The sequence below is a fragment of the Limulus polyphemus genome, unplaced genomic scaffold (assembly GCF_000517525.1).
Source record: "Limulus polyphemus unplaced genomic scaffold, Limulus_polyphemus-2.1.2 Scaffold2664, whole genome shotgun sequence".
NCBI classification, from domain to species: domain Eukaryota; kingdom Metazoa; phylum Arthropoda; class Merostomata; order Xiphosura; family Limulidae; genus Limulus; species Limulus polyphemus.
This window is the reverse complement of record NW_013668274.1, coordinates 8,712-20,125: the sequence shown is the minus strand read 5'-3', so window position 1 is coordinate 20,125 and position 11,414 is coordinate 8,712. Positions and strand designations below refer to the sequence as shown.

The following is an 11,414-nucleotide window of genomic DNA, read 5'->3' as shown; positions in this document are numbered from 1 at the left end:
TTACTGAGCTTGAAAATAAAAACATATGTTACAAATTTTTTGGAGTTTTTTTGTCAAGTTGAAGAATAAATTGTAATACCTTCATTTATTACAGAGATATTACACTACAAAGAGAGGTTGGAAAGGGTAGTTTTGAATCTTATTTATAAAATCTGCCTTCAAAGCCAAATATATTTACGTGAAATTTTTCACAGTATGAAATTGGCTATATTTGACACTTTTTAAACATGCTATTAGTACATGTTTTAAAGATGAAACCTAAGACTTTATGGGCCTTATTAAATACTTTTGACAGATAGTTTAAGAACTATTTGATGAAAATTACCACAAGTTACTTTCTCCTCTTACTAAGTGTTCCTTGTGAAAACAAAGTCTAAGTTTTAGTCTTTTGTGTGGGAGAACTTGAAGAATGAATCTGAAAATGCAACAAAATTTTTTTATGGTGATAAATAGTGACTAAATTTTGTCTGCAATTTTTTCTTCCTGAAGAACATCCAAAGCAAGACCAATATAATTAGAATTTTGACTTTTTTATTGACTAAATGCCAGCTAAACAATCTCCAAAATAAGTGATACAGCTATAAATTACTACAAAAGCTGACTGAAATTATTGATGCTAAACTTGACTATGTAGCAATGACAAATTGTGAAACAAACTTCAGTTATAAGTATATAAACACTACTTACATGCAAACTCAAAAAATAAAATATCCAACTATTCCTGCCACATTCTCTAATCTAATTAGACTGAGCAACATTAGATTTTGTGCAATAAATATTAGATACTCAAACTAATAAAAATAGTTGTAAAGTTCAGTTTGATAACTTAAACTTATGACAGGGTATATTTTCAATTTGAATAAATAATACATTAAAAAAAAGGAACACTTAGTAAATACCTCTGTAACTAAGTATTTTGCATGCTATAATTGAGCTTTATAATAATCCTCTTTAATGAAATTTAAAAAGCTGTATAAATATTTTACAAATTCCCCGAATTGTCTGTAGCACACTTTGAATTGTTAAAAGCAATAAAAATCCCTGGAGTTACAAGCACAGATATTACAAGCAAATCATTTAACTACATAATCTGGTGAAAAATCTCCTTAATTTTCAAAATTGTTTCTAAATTGCAATATGAAATAAGAATAACAATTTAAGCAGGCTGTTCTAATGCAGTGGTTCTCAAAATTTGTCATAGTGAACCTTCCTCTGGTAAGGAAAAACAGTTGTGTATGCCTATAGTTTACAGTTTGATAGATTGCATGGGAAACCCACACAGCATAAGTCTGACCTATCATGGTTACTATGGAATGTCACCTGGCAAAATAAACAAGTTATTAGCAATATTTTTTGTTTGAGTTATTTGTCTAACAACTTTTTTTAATCACTAAAATTCTCTTTAAAAAACAAAACAAAAAAACTGCCACACAGCAGCTAGGGAGGTGCATTGCATACTTTGAGAACCACTGATCTAGCATGTACTTAAACAATTACCATCTAATTCAAGTGAAAGTAGAAGATATCAGTTACAGGTTTGATGTTTTTGCATGCATTAAAACAATGTACATTCTAAAAAACACTGAAAAAAGTAGTTACATCTTGTGAACACCATTACATCTTAAATATAATAAAAAACATTTAAAATAAATTAATATGTAACAATGACTAAGACAGGTTCTCCATCATGTTTCAAGCTTCCCATATACCAGCATTTCTTTGCAATTACTATGTGACTAGGCACTTGTTTTCCTGAACCAAATCCAGCAACAGTATCCTCTTCCTTTAAGTAACTACTGTTTATTCTCGTCGAGTTCTTCTGCGTCTTGGTGACAGTCTTACATCACCAGCTCCTAGCCCATCAATATTCTCCTGTAAAAATATAATATTCAATTTCTAAGCACCACAAAGTGCCATAATAAAAATTATATAAAGATCTGTTTTCTACAATTAGTGGGTGGCTGTGTCACAAGTTGTTTAAGTAAAAACCAAAAAAAAAGTGGGCTAAGTAATGTTCACAAGACAAAACTATCTCAGAGTAAAGGTGTATGTGCCATTACTATACTGTCTAGTCCAACTCCAGAAAGCCAAAATCTATATTCAACTTTGCTTCCCTAATACAGATATTACAGTAAACTTTAAAAATCTGAGCTGTAGTTGGTTAAATTTAACAGGTATAGTTTTATGAACAGCAAGAGAGCTTCACCTGTATTTACTTCTATATAAATATTCTTACATAATGATAAAACTTTCAAATTTTAAATAACAGCTCAAATACTATCTATGACAAGTAGTCAATACTTTAATTTATAATTTCAACAAGAAATAGAAATACCTAGCTTGACAACACTGACTAACACCTCCAAGATCATTGAAAGTTTTATAGTTAGAAAAAGTTTAATTTATTAGAACAAGCTCACAGCAGTTCAGTCCACAAACTCTAGTTTTCAGTGTAATGGTCAACAGCTCTAACAAATCAGACTTAAGATTTATAACAAATGGACATGGATTTTTTGTTTTTAAATATAAACCATTGCTTCAATTATATCAAATGAATATTAAAAATTATTTTGCTTATGGATTCAAAGAAGAGCTTACACATGTGAGCATTAAAAAAAGTGGAACTATTTTAGTATGAATACTAGATTAAATGCAAAGCTGATGTCCAATTGTTTTAAATGATGAATCCAAATACAAACCCTATAAATACAAAACAGGCAAGTGTTTTGTGACAAGTGTTTGACAAATTTTACTTATTTATTTTATATTGTCTTGTTCATTTGTTTGTTGATAAGCCAGGAGAGTTTCAAAGACACCATTGTCTTTATAACTAATTTTCCAGATTATTTATGGCTGGAAGCATCATATCAATCAACATCAAATATCTCAATGGGGCATATTTGTTTTACAAATATATACTACTAATGTTCTACTATATCTTAAAAGATCTAAAAATACAACTTATATTTGCATTTTTTTTTTCTTTTTGACAAAGAAAAAATTATTAACTCTCTCTGGCCTAGAGAATATCATTGATATTCCTGGATTATTTTTTCCTTCTCACATTGGAAATTCTTAACTAAATTTATTCTATCTAGTTTTGGCTTAAACGCAATTCATATAAATTGAATGTTTTTCTATACTTTTTATGTCATGAAATTTCCAAAATTTTGTTGAGACACTTTTTGGGAAAAAAAACTATAAAAAATGTCTAATATTTCTTATATTTTAAATTCTTTTTATTGTTGATTAGAAAGTTCAATTTTAAATATCCAGTCTATTGCAACTTGACTGATTTTTTTTATTAACATCATCCTTTTAATACTTTATTTTGTCAATTGCAATAGTCACCACTTCTGACTATAAATTATAAAATACAAAAGCAGAAACTAATAAAGTGAATTACAACCTGGGCTTTCAAGGTGGCATAAAGTGATACTAGGTTAAATTTTTGGTTGAGACCAATTAATATGAAATAAATATATCTTCTTTTCAATGGGTGTTTTTTTTATTATTATTTACTTGCATTGTTTGAAAATCATACACTTTACAATAAATAAGGATGTGAGTCACTGGAATATTTTGTCATCACTACCTTACTCATTAAACCTAGCTAGGTTGACCTCATATCTTGTCATAGAAGATAATTTCCATAACTCTCAAACAAATATAAGTTAACACAAAAAAATTGTTCAGAATGAAAATAACATCTAAAGAAACTATAGAAAAGTCCCACATCTATGGTTTATTCTTAACCCTTTTAAACTTTCAATTATATTTTGTTATTCTTCCTTGCAGAAGCTAGTTTTTTCATTTTTCCACAAAACTTCTCAATTACTTCTCAAGCTAATCTAATATACATTGCTATAAATAACTTATAATCAGCTCTATTCAATGGTATTTAAACTATGCTTGTATCCATTTTCAAAGCTGAGAGAATAAAACAGTGAATGAGAGAATGTACTAATAAGATACAATTAGTGAAAGAGAAGGAGCATAATGTGAGAAACAAAACATGGATAATTATATTATAAAGAAATGATAATTTCTTAGTAAATATAAACCTACATTTTAGGGTAAGTATAAAAATGTTGGAGCCATGTAGAAATGTAAGTCTGAACATTTAAAAATTTTTCTCACTAGAGAGGTTACAAAAATGACAAAATATCAATTGTAAAATGTTTGAGTTAAAAATTATTGAAATACAGTGAAATTATTATTTTTACTTAAGATTTTTTAATTTGATATGCAGCTATGCACTAGCTACCTGAAAGGTTCTCAATGGTCGTGATAGGGTTAAACTTCATGTGAAGGATGTATCATATGTATCATTTCCCACCATCTCTACAAACCTACGCATGCACACTAGTTTCCCACAATAACTTATTAAACATGTATACAAAACTAAAAGCATCATTCTAAGCAAAACTAAAAGCTTAACTATGCATTTTTGTTTAATCATTTACTTTAGTAGCTTATTGGAAACCTATAGCTTCAACAACCGAGGATGGAAAGGAAGCAAATTAAAAAAAAAGAAGGGGATAATATTAATTAATATTGTAAAGTTCACACCTAGACTTACCACAATCTAACATTTCATTAACATCTACTGCACTTACTTCTTCTGCCTTGCCTAGCTCTGCCTCTTCAGTTTTTTGTTCCTTTCCTTCATCTTCTTCCTGTTGACTACTTTCTTTTTTCTTCTGACTTGGCTGATCTTCATCCTTCTTGGTCTTTTTACTATAAACCTTCATCTGAGGGCTTCCCACATGGGCTTTTGGTTTTACAATATTATCATCTGGAAGAAGCTCATCAGTTTTTTTTGCTCTGGCTCTCCGTTCTTCTTCCTTTCTCTAACCATGAAAATAAGAGCATAAAAATATATTTCAATCACTTAATTAAAGGTATGATACAATAAAAAAAATATATACAAATAAACTATTTTTTAACTTTGTACTTGATATTATTGGGTTGCTATCATTCTTACAACCAGCCATGCATAGTTAATGGTAAGTTAGAGAGACTATCAGTTTAAGCAAACAGGACATAACCTTTGTTATTGTTCTTCATTTGCTTGCATAACAGTTTTTCACCTAAAATTTGTAAATGAACTGATGTTATCTTAATTTCTTGCAGCTCTTCTGCAACTTGTGTAAATTGTTCTTTATTCCCCTTCTATGCAATTTTTTTGCATTTATAATTGATTGTATTTGCTTTATATACATATTAGTTGATTCCCATTGAAATAATTCAACACTAATTTTCCTAAAACAGTAATGAATAAATATAAAATGCACTGTTATCATTTCTATAAGAAGTGTCAAAGGGAGATATTTGATGCAATTCAAATCAATTTATTTGACATGTTATAATAAAATCACACATTTATATAATACTGACATTGAAAAAACAATAACCATAAGTCAAACAACAACAAATATACAGTCAAAACACATTCCTCTCTTTATGCTTTTTTTTCTGTTCATGCTCCCATCTTCAAATTAATTCTTCCAATCAGTCGACAAAGGAAGCCCCATTTATTTGTGAAATTCTCTCAGAAAAAGAAATAATTTTGTTCTTAATATGTTTTGTCTTGGATCAATGTTGATATCAATATGAAATTTTAGGAATTGCAAAAAATGAATAATTTTCCTGTACTGTACTCTTGAAAAGAAGCATTTTGATATACAACTATTTTTTTTTTCTATGGTTAACCTTTCAGGAGATACAGTGTGATATACAGACATTTGGCTATCATACACACACACACACATTAAAATAATAAACTTCTGTAACAAATATCCTATAATCATAGTACAATCTTCCAAGAAAGATCTTTACATTTAACTAATACTGAATTTCTTCACCAGCTAAGGCATCAAAAATAACTCATTTTTTACAATTAAACAAATACTATATCCAGTATCCTACCTCAATTTTGAAGACAGACATTTTTAACAATACAATATTTACTATGCAGTTTATTCTATAAGCCTATATGAATAAAGAAGTTTTACAATTTATATTCATAAAAATTAGACACTAGGACTCTTAAAAGTAATACAAGTTACCTTGTTGGTTGGGGAGGTTGTACAACAGAAACCAATAAAGAGGATGACAGGAATACCAATAACTAGAGCATACACTATCCACAGTAAAGGCTGCTTGTTGGAGTATTTCACAAGGCGAACTAATATATTGTCCTAAAGAAAGCAAGTTCAAGCCAACATACATGAAAATATAATTGAACCAAGAAAAGGTTGAGCAGAATATGCACTTTAACTGAAATTAATAAAGCCAGCAAAAAAACCTTAGATATTGTCTATAAACTCCTGTATGAAAAATAAAAATTATTGTTACTTTACATTGAACAACATAAAAAATATATGAAAAATTAATCTCAGAATATAAAGGCAATGCATCTAAATACAATTTTCATATTTATAAAAACAAATCTCTAATTTAAGTAACTTTTAAAACTGTCATCTGGAAAACTATTCTTAATGTATTTACCTTGCATTTCTACAAATTGTGCATCAAAACTTTAAGGTAAGTATACTTGTACTGGAATCATTAGATGATTCAACAACACATTTCTCAATATCACAGTTTGCTAGTACGATCACATTATAGAAAAAACAGCAAATTATGACAATTTTTGATAAAAACGTCATAAAGTTAGTTCTAAATATATACACACGCACACACACACATACATACATACATACATATACATATATGGACAGTGACTCAATTTTTAATATTTATAAAAGCACAAATTAATGACACAGCCAAGAAAATCTGTAGAATTAATAATTTACTGTCTACAGGCAAGATAATCTGGAGTATTACCAACTTACTGTCTCTATGCAAAATAATCTGAATAACTAATAATTTACTGGCTGCAGGCAGAGTAATCTGAACAGAGATAATCTTTTAATGTAGCACACACAATGTTACTTAAATGCACCAGACTTACTAAGTTTGAATTATCAACAAGGCATTTACAATTGGAAATTCTCTGCTCGCAAGCATTCTTTCCCACTCAGAAGACATTCTCACCAAACAGCAAATCTCCAAACTGAATGCAAAGTAGATTACGTTTAAATTGCTTTTCATTAATTGCAACTCACTTTTTTTTTAGTTGTCTTGATGTTGTTGGTACTGTACATTTCTATTTAAAACTGTGTTTTAAAACATGAATTTTCCAACATTATTTTTGGTAGATAATATATACGAATCCCAGGACAAATTCTACATTTCCCTGCAAGTTAAATATACATACTAAATGTATGAGGAAATACAATTACAGATGTAAAAATAAAAATCATAATGCAATAACACTTTCATACATATGTCCTAGGAACAGGGATGGCACGAACAAAGGGGTTTCCAAATTGTAGTTAAAATCACAAAAATAAAATTCACAAAGATAACTACTGTTGAGCAATGGAAAATTCAGCGGCATATTCTTGCCTGTGTATGCCAATTCATTTAGCTAACTAACAAGTGAAATGCAATCTTTAAAATATCACTGCATCCAGGAGCCCCAAAATACTTGCCCCTCAAACATGGAGACTCTAAAATCATTACATCTATAAAATTTGAATATCAATATCAAGAAATAAAAGTAATGTTTGTCCCCAACTGTAAACATAAACATGAAATATAATGACATATTCAGAGCAAACACATTTCTTAAATTTATGCTTGGTGCATAAATGTACATGTACTTGAGTCATTTCAGTCAGTTTTTTCAATTAATTCTGTCAGTTACAGCTAGCTTACCGTTTCTCGATCAGCAATTTCCTTTTTCAATGCCCACGTGTCTTCCGCCCACTGCTCTGCTACCACTGGATCATCAGTGATTATAACATTATCAAACATGATGTTATCAGTTATTGACCACAGTTCAAACCCTACAGCTTCCTACAACAGAACATAGTAATTAATGAGTTAATAGTTGTGTGTGTGTGTGTGTGTCTATATATGCATACATATACATACAAATACATACAATATACAGTCACAGACTATCATTATACAATACAAATCTCCAACAATCCCTCTCCACAAAATTTTAAGTGTGATTTTGTTATCATTAATAACAATTTTTTGCAGCTTTCCAGAAACAATTCATAACCAACATATTTCTTTTCTTTTTCTTGAATAAGAAAATTGTCCAGAAGCCGATTTCTTACTAGTCAATGGAATAAAAAAAGTTTGGTGTTCCCACTACAATTCTAACAAGAAACTAAACATATATGTATTATTAAACATTTGAAAATCAAAGTATAACTTGCCAGATTTAAAATATGATTACACAGTGGGTCTAAAAGACTGGCCTAAACTAGAAGAACAAAACTGATTTCTCATACACCAGTTTTTCCTATAATCAATACCACTATACATAAAGATAATATACAAGAATTTATATTTGCATATTGTCATTGTGTACAAGCCATTTATGCATAAAACCACACATGATCTAGAGAAATATAATATGCAAATACTAGATGCCTTACTGTCCCAGTGGAAAGTGACTGCCCAGAATGAACGGGTGTGCTTGGAGATAAAAATGAAGCATACCAAGAATTAGGAGAGTAACATAAAATGGATGGAAAAGGAAATGCTTGCACAATTGTAAGAGCATTAAGGAGGAGGAGCAAGATGTATCAATATATAACGATATAAAAAATTTAATAACAAACAGGTGACTAGGGCATGTGGATCATGTTATTGATATACAACAACCCCAACCACAAATAAACAGTGCTGTACATCAAGCAAACGGAATTACAAAGAGGAAGTGAGCAAATGGTCATTATCAGACAAACTCCCAAAAACCACTGTGGGAGCAAGAAGCATGACAAACCAAACCTGGCATTACAGGGTCTTAGCATTGCCTCGACTCATATAAATATAAGAACAGGGAAATCTGTCACCAGTATTAATGGCACAACCATAAACACAGAGTAGAGGCATCCTGTATTTGGAATTCTAAGGAGGACAAGCAGCATTCACCCAACTATAGGAACAGAGCATATATGTCCCGTTGCTGGTATTATGAAGTCTCTCAAACCCAACTGTAGGAGCAGGAAAGAACCTTCTGCAACTGGAATTAATGAGAAGAAAGGCATCTACTGCACACAACCATAGGAACAGGACATTGTCATCCTGATCCCAGAATTATGAAGCAGATCCCATGTAGGATGGCCTCAAATAATATTTGATCATTGGTTATATTGAGTGCGGTTCACCCTGGCAAAAAACACCCGGGGTAAGCACCAGTAGGGAACCAACTTCACCCTCTTTTCCTGGATGAATAAATAGGTACAAATATTGTTACACTCAAGAGGAAGCCTCCAATGTCCACCACCACAGTGACTGAAAACTGAGAGTGGTAAGAATTCCAATGCTCCACTCGAAGAAATAGGGGTGGTGGTGTAAAAAACCAGTGGGGATTCTGGAGGAACATCACACAGGAGAAAGTGCAATAGATGATTGCATTTCCCTATTTTGAAAGCAATCTGAACACAATGAAGGAATAAAAGGGTTAGCAGGAATGGGTATAAATCCCTGTCTGCTTTATTCATGAAGTCCATGAGTGACAGTCCACTACATATGTAATACATAGATATACACATACACCCTCAGGAAAGAATAGTTATTGCATTTAGTGCAGTTTTGAGAGAAAGCATAACTGATCGGGCAATACCCACCACTAGGCAAGAGACCCATAAAGAAGGTTAAGGAAGCTGAAAACATAAAAGAAAAGAAATGAGCAGATTTACACTAGTTAAAGGTGAGTGAACATGTGCAGAATCACCATGGGAGGAAGATGATACCCACTACAGGACGAAATAGCCAGATCATGCAGCTAATGAGTGATGAAGGTATTGGGAGTTGTCCACATACCAGCCTGGACAATTTCTTTCATGAAGAGACAAAGTTAAGCAGCTAAAGACATGGTAATGTGATGAATTAGATGTGAAGATACATCGTGGAGACAGCTACCTTCCCTGGACAAGTCCGAATACACCATCCTGATGAGTTGGTGTGAGAATTACTGGAGACAGATCATGGGAAACAGGAAGGTTCCAACAAATAAATAGTGAGGAACAAGAACTATGGAAGGAAGCAGTAAGAGCTATATAACATCTCAAGGATTAAACTGGAAAAAAAAAAGCCTATCCGGATTGGAATGAGAGAACAGATGGGAAATTAAAGGTAAGGAAATGGGTGAGAAAGAAAAACCACATTCCCAGGCCACATAGGTTCTTAGGCAGGAAGAATCAGTCAGGATAGAGGATCACATGAAAGGAATGGTAAAGGATACAAGAAACATTAATGGCATAAATATTGGAAAGATAGCATCCACAGGCAAGAGGATGAGGAATAGGTCTTAAATGTCCAGGTTTATACAATTTCCAATAAACCTATTTTCATAATAATAATAAAAACAAAAAAAAACTATTTTTCTATTAAAAGATTAATATTCAATGGATTCAATAAAGAAACTGAATAAATTTATTACAATATTCTGTGATAAATATAATAATGTATTAAGTAAATATAAAGAAGTAAAAATTAAGGAGATTTTACTGAAAGTTTCCAGTAAGTATTTGTAGTTTTAATAAGGTCATTTAAACAACTTAGCACTACTTTTATGTGGATGAACACCTTATCATATGCAAAGGCTTGTGTAAAATCTGGAAATTGGTAGTTACAGTGGACTTAACAGGTGGTGGTTGGGAGTTATATTAGTTCGTTTAGATAACTTGGTTGGAATTTTATACTAGTATAATTTGTCTACTGTGCTACTAATTAGTGCTTTACTATTATAATGAGGGCTGGGGGCTCAGGAGGTAACTTTATCTTACTTACCCCCAAGTGTTAGTACCTTATTTCATTTTTTCTCTATTTACTATGGAGAGCAGTCACCTTCCCACAACTGTCTGCAGGCAGTGAAGGGTGATATAGATGTGGTACGTTGTGGGCTTGAGCACCCACATCTTGCTCTCCTAATTTCTATTTATCTTGATTATTTTATTTTTATGAATTTCATCATATGAGACTGGCATATAGACATATAGACAGTGTATCTCCACTGCAATGTCACCTCTAAAATCCAGGGCAAATTTTATATCCAACATTATAGTCTGTACCCTGGAAATCCTTTTAATTTATGCAGCATCTTTGGTTTGATTTTTGTTTGGGCTTGTTTTTGTTCATTTGTGTGTGTGTGTGTGTGTGTGTGTGTGTGTGTGTGTGTGTGTGTGTAGTTATATATATATATATATATATATATACTACACACACACGTACGAGTAGTAAGTAAGTAAGTAAGTAACGAGTAGTCTTATATAATTATACTACCGTAACCGTTAACTTAGTTTACGACGGACTAACTA

At 31.3% G+C, this 11,414-nt stretch overlaps 1 protein-coding gene across 1 annotated transcript in view; it reads right to left on the bottom strand.

Annotated features, from left to right (window-relative positions):
• Positions 1 to 511: 511 nt before the first annotated feature.
• LOC106467566 (calnexin-like) overlaps positions 512 to 11,414 on the bottom strand; it is a gene marked incomplete at its 5' end in the record, with an annotated part of 19,252 nt that continues 8,349 nt past the window's right edge. The window contains 4 exons of the mRNA XM_022395767.1: positions 512 to 1,872; positions 4,620 to 4,853; positions 6,072 to 6,203; positions 7,789 to 7,929. Coding sequence (XP_022251475.1) covers positions 1,801 to 1,872; positions 4,620 to 4,853; positions 6,072 to 6,203; positions 7,789 to 7,929 — 579 coding nt within the window. The remainder of the gene's footprint in view (positions 1,873 to 4,619; positions 4,854 to 6,071; positions 6,204 to 7,788; positions 7,930 to 11,414) is intronic.